General features: G+C 31.2%; 1 protein-coding gene and 2 pseudogenes across 1 annotated transcript; all 3 read right to left on the minus strand.

The window, feature by feature from the left end:
* Positions 1 to 8,784: 8,784 nt before the first annotated feature.
* On the minus strand, positions 8,785 to 10,022 carry LOC145199329 (CXXC-type zinc finger protein 1-like). The gene is made up of 3 exons (XM_090071036.1): positions 9,665 to 10,022; positions 9,292 to 9,330; positions 8,785 to 9,098 (listed from the first exon to the last, which is right to left on the minus strand). The coding sequence occupies exons 1-3, from the start codon at positions 9,667 to 9,669 to the stop codon at positions 8,942 to 8,944; spliced, it is 201 nt and encodes a 66-aa protein (XP_089927162.1). The 5' UTR covers positions 9,670 to 10,022; the 3' UTR covers positions 8,785 to 8,941.
* A 4,606-nt stretch (positions 10,023 to 14,628) lies between these two features.
* Positions 14,629 to 17,169, minus strand: LOC149894347 (uncharacterized; annotated as a pseudogene).
* An 83-nt stretch (positions 17,170 to 17,252) lies between these two features.
* LOC149894348 (uncharacterized) lies at positions 17,253 to 17,816 on the minus strand (annotated as a pseudogene).
* Between the last annotated feature and the right edge of the window lie 606 nt (positions 17,817 to 18,422).

Here is an 18,422-nt window from a genome sequence, read left to right on the forward strand (position 1 = left end):
TCCTACAAAGTACGAGTGTTGTCCAGCAACATATGTATACTTTTTACTGTCAATGTTATTGTAAAAATTTCATTTTACCAAAGGAGAATGTTTGACAGTCAGAAATTACAGATTTCTCTGCTGTTTGGTCATTTGGTATGATTTTTTGTTCAAAATTAATTTAGTAAACAAAACACTTCAGATTCAAAACTGTTGATTTGCAGAGCGCTTTGAAACTAATTGAAAGTGTTAAGTATTTTTTGGAGAACTTGAGATCAGAAAATGGACTGAATAACGTTATTACAGATGCAAAGGAACTAACCGAAAAACTGGACATCAATCGAAATTTCTCTGATGAAGTAGTGGTTAGGCCAAGAAAGATCAAAAGGCAATTTTCCTATGAAAGTAAAGATGAACCTGTGAAGTCGGCAAAAGAGTCTTCAAAGTAAATTTCTTTTTTGTAACTTTAGACACTGCAATTAATTCATTGTCAGAAAGATTTGAACTGATGGAAAATCACAGCAAACATTTCGAATTCCTCTATAACTTGAAAAAAATAGAAAAATGTGAAATATATGCAATTAAAGAAAAGTGAAAAAACCTGCAATCCATTTTGACAGCTGATGAAAAGAGTGAGATTAATGGGAATGAACTGTTTTGTGGAATTGTGATTTTTGCAATTCCACAAAACAGTTCATTCCAATTAATCTCACTCTTGTCATATATACATACATATATATATATATATATATATATATATATATATATATATATATATATATATATATATATATATACACATATATATATTAATGTATCTTGTTGTTAACTTCTTTGTTTAAAAATTGATTTCACGGAGCTTTCAATTATGTATTCAGTTTTTAAGTAATGTACGGTAAACATTTAATAGGATATTATGTTTGTAATATATTCTAAGGGTTTTAATAAGTATGCGCAATTTACCGAAAACACATTTTATGATAAGTTAATGATACGCATACTATTGTATTTTGATTTTTTTATTTCAACTGTCGTAAAAAATTATTGGTTTATTTATAAAACCTACTCTACAAAATATATTTGATTGTTCATTTAATTTTTAAGAAACAATCACATACAAATACACTCATCTTATTATTTAAAAGCATAAAAAAAATATTTAACCGTAAAAATACTTTTTAGAGTTTCAAATGACAACACTTTTTTTTATAATAAGGGGCGCCAAACCTTGATCTCGCACATACAAAAAAAAAATCCTTAAACTGGCCCTGCATGATTAGCAAGGCAAATTGCCTTTTTTTTTTCCCCCATTTTGCAGGTTTTGGTGGTATTATAAAAGGATCTAAACTGCATTCAAATTTGAAATTTCGATTAGCCCGGCCGTTAATTTTGTTGAGCAAATTCGGATAGCGATTAGGCTTTTTAATTTGATTTAGAAGTACATCCTTTGTGCCTGAAGTTGGCAGTTGCAGTTTTTATAACCATCTGGTAGCTTCTTCTAATGTGATCTGATCAATTTTACAAGCTTTTTCTATTATAAAAGAAAGTTATTAACAGACGTTCAATATATGTTGTGTATATAGTTGTTTGAACATAAACTGCGCTTGAAAATAATGTCCCTTAAAGAAACTATTAGTTACCAGGTCTGACGCGGTTTGAAAAAGGCTAATTAGCGTTTTCGTATGAGGTTTTAATTTTTTCAGATTGAATTCAGAGTTCATAAGGTTGGTCTAAGAGTATTGTTTCTCACACGGTTTCTTCATTTTAGAAGACGGTCTTTCATAATCTGCAATAAAAATAGGGGCTGCGAAAGTAAAATAGATAAACATATAAGAACTAGCGAGCAGAAAATGTGAATCAATTGCTATTGTAAAAGATAATCATACAAGAATTAGCGAGCAGGAAATTTAGCTATTGTAAAAAAAAAAACTATTGTAAAAGATAAACATACAAGAATTGGCGAGCAGAAAATGTGAATCAACTACTAAACAATACAGTATTCTTTTAATAAATTGGATATAAACCTTGTACGACGGCTTTTTAATCAGTCAAGTGAAAATTAAGTACTGTAAGGCGATGAGGAGTAATTGAAAGAAGATAAATGTTTAAACATAAGCAATAATGAAGCTTTAAAAAAATTCTTTTTGAATTTTAGTTTTTTTTAATTATTAAAAGAGTGATGCGCTTTTAAACTTTGTCCCATTTTTAGTTGTAACCCTTTGAATTCATGCAGAAATTTTATTTTATTTAGAAGTGCAATTATAAATTAACCTGAGAGTATTTAGAAAAAACTGAATAGTTTTATTATCTGATCTAGCCAGAAGAGTAAAAGTTATTAACTATTATCATATTTATTTGTATAAAATTACCCTTACAAAAGAACTTAAAAAGTAACTTTTTGAAGCATGTTTGCTCACCCCTAATCTACAGAGGAATTATGCAAGTTGGAATTTGTTAGTTGACTCAATTAGTTGACAAAATTCGGAAGTATTTCTAATATTAAATGAAAGTAAATGGACACATATTATACTAAGTGTTTTCTTCATCTCAGATCTTTTCAAACCTTTTCACGATTTAAATTGTATCACACTTCCTATAAGTTTGTAATGACCATAATTTATAAAGGTAATGTAATTAAATATTATAAGAGTTAGTAAAAAGGAAAAAAAAAAAATAATAATTAAAAAAAAAAAAAAAATAGAAACTTTAGTCAAAAAAATAGTTATAAGCAAGTAACGATGCAAACCATTCGACGTATGAATTCAAACGTGTTTTATGTAATGTGACAACAATCAACATATTTTTTTTTCTTTTTAAATAGTAGCTGTTCAAAAAATTATTATGCTAAGACACCAAATTCTAAAAAGTTGAAAGAGGATTTACTAAGTTATATTTGATAGTGAGACGAAAAATTGAAACTTTGTCAAAATTTATTATAAGGCTTTAAATGCAAAGTGTAAGCACATTTTGCACCTTTTTAAAGACTTTTTTGGATCTTAAAAGGTTTTTCATTATTGGCTAACTGACTTTCAGCTTTCCCATTCTATGAGCAATAATACTATTTCTCTTTAAATTTAAAACTTTCGTGTCAGTAAACTCATGTAATCCAGGAAATGGGGAAGGTTAATGAGTTTCTGATTGTAGTCTCCATAAAATATTGATGCTTTTTTTCTTTTTTTCCACACGATGTAAAGATATTTAATTCTAGAAAGGTTCAGGAGAAGCTGTTCCTATAACAAATTTCAATAAAAAATGAATTGTTTACAACTTTTAATACAAGCTCTATCGATAGATGCATTGTTTAAATATCGCAAAACTTCACTATATGTCTTTATGAAATGATAACTTTCTGTACTCAATACACATATTTATTTTAAACTTAGGCCTCTCTTTTAATTTAGTTCCACATGATTAACAACAATTGCAGCAATTTATGTCATTTATGAAACAAAATGCCTGTAAAGATTTTCAAACAGATTTCGGGTGGACTTTTCGGGCTTTTTCGATTTTCTCTTTTTTTTTGGTGGGTTTTTAAATTTTTTAAGCACTTCCCATATCATTCGCATTGGTTACTTTCACAACTATGCCCAACTACAGAGAAAAAAACATATCTTAAGCGAACTAAATATAATATTAGGGTAATTACGCCAATTACTGGCCACACCTTTACAAGAAACGTCCGTTACAGAAAAATACTCAAGTATATATTACATATCCTTTATCAATTTATAGAGAATTAAAAGCTGTCAGTCTAAGTAAAAAGTTTCGTTATTATAATAACACAAAAATATATATAAAACAGATAATAAAGGTAAACAGTTTCACCAAATACTGGCAATCTTAACCATTTATTGGCCGTTGGCCAAAAATTAGGAAACACATTGAACCGATGAATAGGGATACTTTAAATTGGCTTATTATCATAAAATTAAAAAATAAATCAAACCAAATCAAAAAAGTGCAGCATAAAGTCAAGATAACTTGTTTAATTTAAATTTATTATAAAATCAATAAAGTGAATTAACATCCTCAAAAAAAAACTAAAAAAACTATTGCTAAAAATATCTTTTTTTTCCATTCATCTTGGTCAATTCCTTTAAGGTGGCTACCCACTATTTTAAAAAAATATTGATAGAATCGCTTTTTTACCTCACACTTAAACATTTTAGTAGCATAGGAATCAAAACAGATAAATAAATACAAAATTTTCATATATTCAACATTACATCATTAATTATGTGCATAATTAACTTAAAAACAGCATATTTTTCAACAAGGATAACTAACTGCCAAATTTTTCAAATTAAGTCAAACTTTTCAAAAACATTGTTTATTGTATGAACTATGTGCTGAGTCAAAAAAAAAATTATATTTTTTTTAATGCTCTGGAATTTGCAATTTAGTGTAATGCTTAAATTAAATACCAAAATAGCCCAAGTTTCCCAAATTTTTATTTGAATAGGATACCTTAGTGTAAATATATTTAACTCAGCACATTCACCTAACTACATTTTATCTCTGTAAAAAATTTCAAAGAAAAGTATTAAACCAAACTAAAGATATCTTTGTTAGAAGATCGAAAATCTTTAAATGGAGAAAAACACAAAAACAAATAAAATTAAGTCAAAAAATAGCATAGAGTTTAAGTAAAAGAACCAGAGGCATAAAATTCATCCTCATTTTCATTTGTTTCATCACTGTAACCTTTTTTAATTGATCTTAGCTTTCTTCTTCGTTTTTTGGCTGACTCTGCTGACATTTTGTTCATCTCTCTAACGCGTTTAACATCAATATTTTGCTGTATACTTTCCAGGTACAATACCGATCTTTAAAAATATAGGGAGTAGTCCCTGGGAACCTTCATTAAAGCAAATAACAGCAGATGCTGCAGCCATCTCTAATGAATCTTTTCCTGTAAGAACTCTTTTTGAACATTTGGTCCATATCATACCATTCAGAGATTCATTTGCATTTTGTGTTTTACCATGCAAACATTTTTCCGGGAGCTTTTTGTTTGCAAGATCCTGATATGAAAAGATTGGCTTCTTTTTAGCAGATATTTCTTTTTTTCTTTCAAAATCTTTTGTTTTTCAATTTTTTTCTTTTCACAAGTAACCTTTGCAGCCCTATCCTCAAGCTTTGCATTATAAGCCTCCTCTGAGGTCAGAACTAAAAGGCGCTACTCGACTTTCGCACCCCCGCCCCCCTTTTTTTTTTTTTTTATGATTGATTCTGATAGAGAATTTTATGCTGATTAAGAATCGCATAAAAACATAGGTCTTAAAATCAACTGAAAGTGCTCTAATCTGAAGTTGAAATTACAAAAAAATGCGACAAATCCCTAATATTCGCTATCTTGAATAAACTAACTTAACGGTTTATTTTGTTTTCTAAAGCAAAAAATTGCTGACCTGGTTTTTATAATAAAAAAGTGTTTTTTGATGCGAATGCTCTTTCGAGTGTAATCAGACAGAGAGGCGAGCTTTAAAACATGTTACTCTTGTGAAACATATAATTCCTTTTGGGAATTTTAATTTTTATAACAGAATTTTAAGTTATTTTTTCATTAAAAATTGTTACCTAATATATAAAGCCCAAAGTTTGTGTGTACTTTATAAAAATCTAGTTTTAATCCGAATCACAGCAAATTTTGTACAGACGCCTCATTTTACCAGGAGAAGATCAAAGACTGCTTTTCGTCCCTGAAATTTGACCCTAGGGGTACTTTATTTACTAGGATTCCCCCTTATTTACTACATTGGATATCCCTAGGAGGCAAAATCTCACAAAGTATCTGTAGCAAAAGTTGTAATTGTGTCTTTTCTATAATATCTTTTTAAGTATATTTTGGAGATTTTCTTTTTTATCCCAGAGAGCGCCGGATACTAACCAGCTAGCTATTGTTTAAAAAGGTTATAGAAAAGAACTTTCATCAAATAGTAAAAATGGGATTCCTAAATATTCTTTGCAAAAATGTTTTTAATTAATTTGTGTGACTATGAAAGTAGCCGATTTTGAAATACAAAATCCTCGGCATGAACTATAAATGTATGATACGTTCGATGCACACAAAAAGCTATAAATGGTAGCAGTCAAACAGGATATGCTATAACAACCTAATCCCAAAAGTGAAAAATCCGATATTCGGGAAACCTCTGCATCCACATAAATTCGGATAAATAATCAGCTACCATTTCGCGGATAATTGGCCCCATCATTGATTTAAACTTAGATTTGGCTCGACACCACATAGCTTCCACGTGTTTTGTTGTCACGCCTGTCTGCGGATCTACAAAATTGAGGATATGGTTGACGATCCCATGTAAATATGCAAGAGCTTGCATATCATTATATTATCTCTACATGTCACTCCAGACAATAGAACCAGGAAGTATCCATTGATGTATGATAGGAATCAATGTTGCAGCACCGCGATTTTGGACAGGAACTAAAAAGCCTTTCTTTGGTTGCAGGTTCATACCCACCAAATATCCACTTCTGCGGGATTATTCTACCAACTGTTATTTTTCTTCGACAGAAAACAGATTCATCTACTTCAACAATACACCCTGGACCGCCAATTGGATCAGGGTTATTGAGGAAATATGAGACGCAAATATCTCTGCAAAATTGATTCCAATCAACAATGATGTCATCGCTTCCAATATTTAGTTCTTGCCTTATATCGACAATTGATAATCCCCGACTCCGCACTTCTACTCCAAACGTATGTTAATACTAATACTTGCCACAAGTGTTGATGGGATTTCTCAAACTAGCGCCTTTTCTTATACTGAAATTCTTTTGCAGCGCTTAACTGGACATCTCCAAATGACTTGATCGATTGATCCATTATGTACTTGTTGTGTGCTGGGCAAGTCACATGCACTACAATTCATACTTTCAGCGAGTAAACCATAAATTCTGCACCAACGAATTGTAGCTGTTAAATTGTATTTGAATTTTGCTCCTATTTCTGTTGAGGAAAGAGAGTCAAAATCGTTTATTGTTGGTCTTCGAAGGGCCATGATATTTATGTAAACAAATTTACAAGAAATCTTTTTATGAAACATTCTTTTTTATTCGACAGGCACAATGAAAATAAATTTTTACGGGGGTATTAACGAGAAGTATGAGAAAAAAAAGTCAACAATTCTAAATATAAATATTTTTAATATAAAATTTCAAAATATATTTTAGACAACAAAGTAATAATCCTAGTTAAAGCAAATTTGCGTGATAATTTAATAGTAAAGAATTATTAAAAAAAAAAAATTACCTCATATCTGAAATTGATTTGCTTTCTTTCTTATTTATTTATTGCATATAGGCTCAATACACAACATAACTCATAGTTGAATTGAATAATTTGAGGGAAATTTTGTCTTAGTCACAAAAGTATTTAATCTATTAAAATGTATCAATCATACATGTTTTATACATTTTAATAGATTAAATACTTTTGTGACAAGACACGCCTTCTACAAATTTAATAACGATATGTCCTTTTGCAAACTGCAATTACTTTAAAATCGCTCTGGAATAATGTCTCATACATTATGTAAGTCTTGCCTATAAAATTTTATATAACTAAAGTCGTTGGACTATGATCAAATATTAGTGTTGGCCTTACCTTTCCAGCCTCAGGCGAAATTTTATAAACAAATACCATATATAGATGAAAATGATAGCCGATAAAGACTTAATTTGGTTCAGTTACTTAAAGTTTTAGTATTTTATAACGGAAGTTTTTGTAACTAAATGCGAGCAGACTACCAATAAATGATAGTCGGAAATTCAAATTTGAAAGTTCTCAAATTTCTTTCAAAGGTCTTACAGAAGGTAATTATTGCTTAGCTATCTATCTCGAGAAACAAGGGTAAGGGAATCATTTTATTGCTTGATGAGATTTGTATTTTAAAAACATTGTTATATCTTGCTACATTATTTGGAAATGCAATAGATGACAAGTATAAACAACCATCATAGCGCATCAAAAAAATTTGCAAACACTGGCAAAAGAGCAAACGTAAAAATAAAGTACATTCGACAACTGATATGTATACACTCGCAGAATAATGTTCACTAATGGGCTTAGAAAAAGCTAGTTAAAAACGTTTAACGCACTTACAGCAGCTCAAAAATTACTAAAATTGAGTTCTTTCATGATTGTTATATTGTATCTTATTGCAAATTTGTAATTTTAACTTGTTGAAAAAAAAAGGTTTATTTGATGAAAAAGCAAAATAAATCAGCATTTTCAGACGTTAGCATTAGCTGTAATGAGCATAGTTTACATCAACATTATTACGCACATAAAAACCATAACAAAAGCAACCCTTAGGATTTGTGTGTTCACATTGCCTAATTAATGGATCATACGGAATTTACACAATATGCCGTTGACCATGCAACTATGTTACAAGGGCTTTTGACATGTTACAAAGATCCAAAAGGTGTAATATATGTTTTTATAATAAAATTAAATTTTTTTGTATCAATTTTCTTGAAAACTGTTAAAAATACTAGAAATTGATTAAAATACCTCTTTCATATAAAAACTTTCAAAACATTAAAAATACAAATATAAAATTGTAAGCAAATATAAAAATCTAATGCTGTTGCAGTTCTAATGAATTCTAAACTCATATTCTAATGGATTCTAAACTTATATTCTGATGAATTCTAAACTCATATTTAATGGATTCTAAACTTATATTTTAATAGGTTCTAAACTCATATTCTGATGAATTTTAAACTCATATTCTAATGGATTCTAAACTCGTATTTTAATGGATTCTAAACTAATACTTTTATTCTAATTGCAATTAGTTATATGGTTATAATATTTTTTACAACTGTTACATTTATTTTGTTTATTATTGTAATCAATATTTTATAAAACTTCAATAAAATAAAATATTAAAACACAAGAATAATTATTAGATAATCATGTCAATTACTACAAATATATTAATAGCAACTGCAAACTGTACATTACTAAACAGTCTGGACACGACCATTCAAGAATCTCATTTTCCGAAACATTTTCCAGCAGGCCTTGACAAATACCATGAAACCAATCTTCACAGTTGTTACACTGTACTATATCCCTAAATCTATTAATATCAGTTTTCTATTATAATCATTATTTCATACTTCAAATCAATCATAACAAATTTTAATTCAACAACTATTCTATTATTAATAGTTAGTTCCTAATGAGACAGTAATTTTTAAAAAAACATTAAACCATAAATGAGACTTAAATGACTGATAAATAGACTTTAGATTAATTACCAACTGACTTACCTTTTTTTGTCAAATTTGTCTAAAGGCACCCACAACTGCCTACAAATACAATGTAAAGAAATAACTTTTTCCTTGCAAAACTTTACTGATTTTGTAGTCTAAGGAAAATCACATAAATGATTTTCTGTAATGTTTTGAAGTGCTTTCTCATCATATATGAATCAAATGCAACAAAAGAAGGATTTGAGCTAGTGCAAGCAATGTACTGTGCAAAAGCTAATGCAAATAAACCACAATCGATACCATTTATTTGCTGCTGCACTGGCAAAACACGTACCGTTTAAATATCTTTGGAACAGTTCACAATTGAACAAATTTGTCTGATAACATGCTTTTTTATGTTTCCATGAAACATACTATCTAAAACACATACCTCATCTTTAGCACATTTAAAAGTGCTGATTGTCAGCCAGTGTAAAGCACCGTCATGCAAAACTTGTATAAATGATTCATTAACAACTTTAAATGAGTAATTTTGTCCTAGAATCGGATCTTGTAACCCACAAACATTTTTCATCATTTTTTGAACTGTGTGAATCACGTTGTCTGATAACATCTTTTTGGCTGAAATATCTTGCAAATCAGCTGCAGAATGTTTAGATGTTAACAAGATGTCACAATTTTATGTAAAAAATTGATCCTCATTACTAAATGAAAGTTCAGTTGGATAGATAGTGCTAGATAAAAGATAAAACTTAAAAAACTTTGAGAATACAAAAATGCAACATCAAATTATAGATGTAACACTTGCAAGTAAACATTTAATTTCAAAATAGGAAACTTGTTGAAAAAGAAATATCTAACTGCACAATATTGAACAGTTTTATTTACATAAAACTTGATAACCTTTGATTGGATATTAAATTCATAGACTTCTTATTTAAACAGCTTTTGCAAAACCAAGCTTTGCTCTTTGAAGCAGCTTTTAAGTGAAGTAAATTGGTCACCCACATGAAATTATGATGCCATCTTGAGAGTTACTAAGGCGACGTATAGAAAATACACTTTTTACGGCGAAGTTACACGACGTACAGAAATTACACTTTTTACGGCGATCAGATGGTACAATCGCCGGACAAATAGTGCTAAAGATATTCGTCCGGTCGCCGGACGTCCAGACACTTCGTAATTTAAACATGAATGAATTCTCAAAACGTTCCATAATTGGAAATCTTTGTTCTAAAATATAAAAACCAGGTTGCTGTTACTTTAAAATAATAACTTTTAAAACATAAAAAGTCACTTTTCAATATGGCGAATATTAGGGATATTTTTGTACTTTCAACTTCAAATTAGAGCACTTTCCGTTGATTTTGAGACCTATGTTTTTATACGATTCTTAATCAGCATAAAACTCTCTATCAGAATCAATCATAAAAAAGGGTGTGCGAAAGTCAAGTAGCGCCGAACTAAAAACTTTAAATTAGAGTTTTTTGAGTTTTTTTGTTGTGTTTAATTTGTGGAGAAGGATATGCAAGAACATCTGAATCTTTGTCAAATGGACAAGATGAATTAGTAAATGGAAATGGAAAATCTGGTAATGTTTTGCAGAAAATAATTTTTTGATCATTTGAATCAAATGTTGATTCAATTACTTTCACTTCTTCAAGACTTGTTTCTGTATCAATATTTAATTTTTTTTTTTTTTTGCATAGCTGTGTTCTGTAACAATATTTGAATATTGCACAGAATTCCCTTGAATGAAAAAATCAATTAACTCATTTTCTTCTACTGGTTTGGTAAAAGATAATGAGTTGACTATATTGCTGTTCTATGATAGATCAGGCAATAATGGAAGGTTGCTTACAAATGACATGTCATATATTTTGAGTTGGGACAGTATCTGAAAAATGACTATATAAAATATTTGGAGAGTATGCCTCATTTGGAATAGCTTCTGGATTAAACGGATAAATTCCACAAGGTCGAAATCATCCTGAGCGTATATTTGCATCAATCATAACATTTCCAAGCTTTTGAAAATAAACCACAAAAGTTACAATGCGACAGTTGTCAGTAAGTTAAAAATTGTTCTGTCTCAAGGCAGCAACCAGTTGCTGGTGTGAGCTGGAAGCTCAACAATTTCAATTTGGTTTACAATAGCCAGCTCAAGCATTTCAACAAAATTGAGTCATGTCCATCTAGGATTAAATTCTGTTGTGTTGCTGAGCCAATATTTGGAAGAAATGTTTTCTCAAACAATAGCTTCGCAATATCTCGTTTTGTCTAGCTCTTTTCAGGCACACTCCATGTTGGTCCACTTGGAGTATTTTCGGTATTAAAACCATAAAGGTAGGTACAGTTTTTCCTTTCCCTATTATATGAGGTGGTATGACTTGACCAGCTGCATTTATGCAACATAAATTGTTCCACTCTGAATGTATTTTAAGTCTTTCCTGGCAACAACACGATTTGGTTTAACCTCTAGTTGCATCCCTGTTTCGTCCGCGTTCCACATACTTTCTGGATTGTCCAGTTCTTGTTTCGTAATAGAACTTCTAAAGAAATAAAATGTTTTGAAACTGTAACCCTATCCATACACATGTGTCGTATAGAAGCTGTAGCTTCTGGACGATGAAGACTTACACAACCATATCTCTTTTTATGTAGCTCACACCACTTTTAACTAGGTTAACCATTTTTAAAACTTATGTTATGTTTTTTAGCAAGCTTAGCAGCATAAATGATAAATGCTTTTTTTCCGAAACCAATTCCCATATGGGCAGGATTGCTAGCATAATCAATTTTTGTTTCATGATATTCTCAGTCCACAGCATGCATTCTTTTATTATCTTTTTTGAAAAAGTTGGTTTCATGGTAACATGTGATTTGTTTTCCAAAAGATTTTCACGTTTTTTTCATATTTAATATTGTTACCTACTAAAAAAATAAAAGTAATAAAACACATTCATAGGGTACTTTTATAAAAATCATAAATACTTTCACTTATGAAAAAATACTTTTGTAAAAATAAAGTTTTCAGAACATAATTAACTGTAATTATAACTATAACTTACTAAGCTCATTCTACTTTTCAAGTAGAATGAATTTTTAAACAACTTCCACATTTGAAATTAATTTCTGATTTTCTATCGGTTTAATATCTAACTTAACTTTTCTCACACATGAAAAATAACTAAGTGTGAGAAAATCCTATATAAAAATTTTAAACAATACTTTTATACTTGATACCATTTATTGGTCATGACTAGTAAACGGATTAAATAACCGGCCAGTAAATGGTATATTAGGAAAGGTTTAACCTAGTTCAGTTAAAACATTATATGTGAGGCATCAACTAAATAATTTTGTTTCAAAATGTACATGAGATATTTTTTATTTTTTATTTATTTCTCTTTCTGAATGGACTGCCACAAATACTTGCAATGCATAAAAAATGTCATTAAAGTATGAATTTTCGAAAACAAAAGCGTAAATTGTTACATGTAGTATGTAGATGTTTTTGACTTTCAGTTCTAGCGACAAAAACCTTCTAGAATTTTCCTGAAATAATAATTTTGGACAATTTGTGTCATAAATTTATGTGAGAAAAACTTTTAAAAGTGGCCTGTAAATGGTTTATGGCCAGCAATTGGCGTATTTACTCTACAAGTACAAATTAAAAGCATTCACAGAAAACTGGCATTTTGTGTTTTCATACTAGCGATTTATGTATTTATAAACATATATATCTATGTAATATGTATTTTTATATTTGTTAATAATAAATTTGACAACACCGTTGAGAATGTGTAAAGAAATCAGAGGTTAAGATTTATTTTTTTTTATGTTTTTATCCATTTATATGTATCTTTTTATATTTGTTTTTTTTTAACTTTATATTTGTCTGTCTACTTTTAAAACTTTTAACTGTTGCATTCTCGTATTGATTTATATAAATATTAAAAACAAATATTTGTATAAGCTTAGTATCAGCGTTTTTCTCTCCTTTCTATTACTTAAAAACGTATATAAATTCAACATTCCCATGAGGTTCATACTACAATAGCCATTAAAGAATACTCATAAATGAATGCGTGACTTTCATCACGTTTATCAACGTGACTTTTACGAAGTATACGTTTTTTAATTTTAACACTTTTAATTCACCAAATTTATTAGAACATGCCCTCTTGGTGAATTAACTCATAAGTCTAATCGTTGTGGGGCTCTTATCTTTTGTCTGTAGCGTTTTATCTTTTGTTCGTTGCATTCTTGAGAATCATTTCGAACTTGAACAGCATCTTCATTATATCTACTTTGACTGTTTTCGACTTCATTTTTTGGTATATCAAGACCATCGTTATAGGAGTCACTTATATTATGAGAGTCTGGAATACGACGGCGCAAGTGTGACATATGTCGTGGGAATACCCAATTTGCGGTTTCGACATCAAAAGACCAGGTATTTTGCTTTCGTATAATACCTGGTATCCACGACTGATCACATTTTGTTTCTTAAGGTGGTTTTACCCAAACATTTTCACCTTCCTTGAATATGTTGTCTACTTAAATTTTTTTGGCTTTCTTACGTCGACACCTGGGATAAACAACAATGGTTTTCGCTTAAGTTGCTGTGATGAACTTTCACTACAGTTTGATGATATTGTCTCATTGTATAGTAATACTTTCAGAGCGATTGAACAACGTCAGTGGGCGATTGTTCTTTTAATTGTTCCGTGTATGCGCTCAACGATACCATTATATTGCGCTCGATGGGCTGCTCGATATTCTAAATCCACGTCCCATTCGTCAGCAAACCTTATTAGCGTGTGTGAACTAAAGTATATTGTCCATTAGAAGGCAGACTGGTGGTCCAAACAAGGGGAATATTTCTTCCAACTTTCCGATGATTTCAGCCGCTGTTTTGGTTACCTGTTTACGCCACACCGTACAGTTTTTTGTCAATGTGAATTTGAAGGAAGGCTTTCTTAAGATCGATAATTTTGGCATTTTTTGTTTTTCTCCAACGACGCAGTTTCTCTTGACAAACGTTGGATTTGCTGAGAATATCTACAAATTCGTTGAGTGCACGAAAGTCTCCTACTGGGCATATCTTTCTACCTTTATTTTCTTGTACAACACATGACCGGTATCAAAACTTTAGGTGGTCCCAATGCTTGCCCGTTATACGGTACAAGAATGCCAGAGTTGATCCATTCATTTAGTTCTTTTCGGTAACTACGTCCATGCTCTTCGCGCATCTTGTATTCGCGGATCGTTGTAGTTGAACTTTTACCGACTTTTAAATTTACCGGTAAAACGGTAAAAAAAATCAAAATTTACCTGTAAAATCGGTAAAATCGGTAAAAAATAAAAAGGCATTAACAGAAGACCATAAAATGCAGTAATAAGTAAATAAAACACATTAATGTTAGGTTTGAGATTTATTTTTGGATAAAAAATGAGCTTTGAGAAAACAAAGTGTATCAAGTAAGTCGTCACTCATTCTGCATCGAATTTTTGTCACAAATAATCCAGCGGCAGAAAAGGCTCGCTCAGATTCGACACTTGTTGGTGGGATGGTTTCTAGTGCATTGAACAAAAGTTCAAGGTTTGCAGTTCTCTTTCCGGTTGCATCATAGACCAACATTTCTTTTGAAATGGCCTTGAATTCGTCGTTTGAATTGTGTCGCTGTTTTTTGGCCGAATGCTGAATGCTTCCTCGAGTTCCTCTTCAAGAGAAAGTGGGTTTTCGTCAAGAGTTTCTGAGCCATGCACTTCTTGAATAAACTCCAGGTCATCTGGATTTGTTGGAAAAAGCCTAGACAGCAAGTTTTTGGCGGTCTTTTGAAGTTCAGACTTCGGAGGCATATTGAAAATTTTATGTCCTTCAATGTCGGACAAGCATTCTGAATTGGAAAGATATCTGTACAAGCTTACAAGATTGCTCTGCCTTCTCTCTTCAAAATGTCTCAAAATTGCACTCTTCATTGCAATGCAAAGAGGTGAATCTTGTTGTTTCAGCCTGTTCACAAGAAACTTGAAAATTCCTTCAGCAGTAAGAAGAGTTGCATTTTGTCGGCAAAGTGCTTCTGCTGCTAATTTCACTGGTTCAAGAGCAACAACAATGTCGGATAAAATGTCTTCTTTATCATCACTGCAAATCAAATGTGGAGAAATGTCCTTCAATACTTTTCTGATTGAATGTTTGACTTTGAGGAACTGTTGAATCATTGATAGCAGACTGTTCCATCTTGTTCTGCAGTCAAGGATAAGTGAAACCTCTTTTCCGTGCTCTTTCTTAATTTGTTCTTGAAGGACGTCATTTTTGACGGGCGATTTTCGAAATAACTTGACAATTTTTCTGACTTTTGTGATGACAGATTGCAAGTGAACTTTCACTTTCGGAATGGGAATGTTTTCATCCATGGCGGCACCAAGAAAACTGACTTATTCAGATTCAGATTCGTCACTGCTGACTTCGTCGTCGTCGCTTGTTTCTTCAAATGAGTTTTGTTGGATTTGTTGAGAAGGCTTCTCGTACAGCACTTCTTGAACGGCCAAGTGCATTCCGTGGGTATAACAAGTTTGATGCTCGGTTGGAACCAATTTTCCGAACTTAACCATCATGGAAGCTCCGTCAGTAACTGAGCAGACAGTGCTTCAACCCAAATTCGCCTAGTTTCAACCCAAATTCTGCCACTTTTTTAGTGACAACAGCTGCAGCTTTTTCAGCCGGCAGAGATCCGGAAATTCGAGTCAAGCCCAGATTCCAGTGATTTTTTTGATTAATATTAATATTCATGTACCTTCGATTTTTCAAAGAAGTGTACTCATCCAATGTAATTGAAAAGCGTTTTCCCATTGTCACTAAAGAATTGAAAGTGTTTTTAAGGTCATTCCTTACGCCAGTTGCAAACTTTTTAACTGACTGGATTGCTTGTTTGTGATTTTTTGGGAAATCATAACCTTTTTCAGACATTACAGATCGAATGAAAGAGCTGTTAACAATGGCATTGAAACTAAATCTATCCAGTGCTGTAAGTCTTGAAATCACTTCTTCAATTGATTGCTTTTGAAAAAAAGTTGAAATCTTAGGCCTTTTTGATTGTGATGCAGCTTTTGGTGTCACTTTTTCCTGTGTTTCCTTTTTGATTCCATATTTCTTGTCTAAGTGATACCACATTCCAGTTGTGGAACTTGTGTATTGACTTGTATTTCCACATATTTTGCAAGTAACTGTTTTCCCTTTGTTTAAGGTGTAGTGTTTCCAAGCGTCCGACATTTTGCCAAAACGCAAATCAAATTTAGTGATAAAGACCACAATAAATATGAATGATGAAGACATTGCAATGACATCGCAAATGGCGGTCGCTTTTTTGAAACGGTGAAAAAGAAAGAAAAAAAAAATCTAGAAAAAAACAAAAACTATTAAAAGTAAAAAAGAAAAATATATATATATTAAAGAATAAATGAAAGCATTAACAAAATTAAGCCAAAAGAAAAAAAAGAAAAAAAAATGTCAATCAAATTAACAAAAAGATATCTTTAAATTAAAATGTATGAAAAAAAAAAAGAAGTTAAACGCTAAACAAAGTTAAGAAAAACATGGAACGTTTTTATAAATTCGAAAAGTCGAAGATGTAACAAAAATATATACTTTTTAAAATTTATTTCTATGTTTAAATGTTGTGTAATTTTATTTTTTCTGTGATTTTGTCCCTATTTTTCTTAAAGTGTTTAGACAAAACTAAACCAACAAAATCACTTTTCAAGCATAAGAAACAACAGCTTTGTTGACAGGAAAATGAAAATTAAATTTTTAATTAAATTTTTAATTTATTGGTTGAGCCATTTCAAGCATTCTAAAACATTTTCAAGCATCCTTCAACGTTATTAAAAAAAACAATACTTGCCGAAATTTACCGATATCATTTTACCGGTAAATCGGTAAAACAGTTTTACCGATTTCGGTAAAAGCTCAACCCTACGGATCGTATTATAATTTGCGGGCTCTTTATTCCAGTTCCACGATGCCGTCCACTTTTTTCCGTCAAACTTTGCCGTAAAGTCCTAATGTTTTATTTCGTTCTCTTCGTTTATTTCGTTCTCTTCGTTTATTTTGTTCACATCGTTTATTTCATTATCTTCGTTTATTTCGTTCTCTTCGTTTATTTCGTTCTTCTCACTTCTTATATCATTTACACTACATTTTGCTGTGTCACATGCTAACATTCGGACAGTACGGTTTTTATCACCATATATTACGGCTCCTCCGAGTTTTTCAATAGCATCCATTCCAACAATCAAATCAAACCCGAATGGTTTGTCTTTTACAATTTACGAATTCACTATCCGATATATTCCATCAATTTCTAGTTTGATTACCATTCCACCTAGTACTTGCACAGTTCCTCCCAAAGTTGTGATTAATTTTTGACTTTTTGAAACAAGTGCATGTGTAGACTCAGCATGAACTACTGTTATTGAGCATCCAGAATCAATTAATGCTGTTTGGAACATTCCTTTATTTTAAATTTTAGTGATGGCAACGCCGTTTCCGGGAGAAAACTGGATGCCATTATTTCCAAATTCTCCCTTTTCCTTTTAAACCTTGCGATCGTTTGATGCAGTCTTTGGCTTGATGATTGTGTGAACAGTTTTGCGTTTTTTTCTCGCAGTCATATGCATAATAACCAAATTTCCCACAATTAAAACATGCTATTTTATTTGTTCCGGTAAAGCCCGTGTGGGGAAGTAACGATGTTGCTGCAAGCATTACATTATCGGAGCCATCCAACTGTCGGGCTTCTTGAGTCACTCGTTTTAACGTAATAGTAGCCTCAACAGCCTTTGCAAATGTAAGTTCTTCAGGTTCCATTAACAGCCGTTTGATTGTGGCTCTATCGTTTAAGCCAGTAATATATAGGTCGCGCATCCTGTCATCCCTACCCACGACGGAGTTTTCACGACGGACTGCAAGAGCTGCTGAAGGATGCATATGTAAATATGCATATGTAAAGCTGCTGAAGGATGCATATGTAAATATGCATCCTTCAGCAGCTCTTGCAATCTATCGTGAAAATTCCGTCACACTCTCGTTACTTGCCTTTTTAATTGTTGTGAATTCAAAGCGTAGTATTAAAGATGACTTTGGTTTGAAAAGCCTCATAATATTTTCCTCGATC

The sequence above is a fragment of the Hydra viridissima genome, unplaced genomic scaffold (genome assembly GCF_058129835.1).
Source record: "Hydra viridissima isolate aposymbiotic clone 2 unplaced genomic scaffold, HvirCarnegie_v1 scaffold_1, whole genome shotgun sequence".
Classification (NCBI taxonomy): domain Eukaryota; kingdom Metazoa; phylum Cnidaria; class Hydrozoa; order Anthoathecata; family Hydridae; genus Hydra; species Hydra viridissima.

Bases quoted from the DNA above. Each gene is read 5' to 3' on its own strand.
- LOC145199329 (XM_090071036.1), bottom strand. The intron at 9,099-9,291 runs GTAAGTCAGTTG...TGATATTAATAG, and splicing joins GACAAATTTGACAAAAAAAG to ATTTAGGGATATAGTACAGT.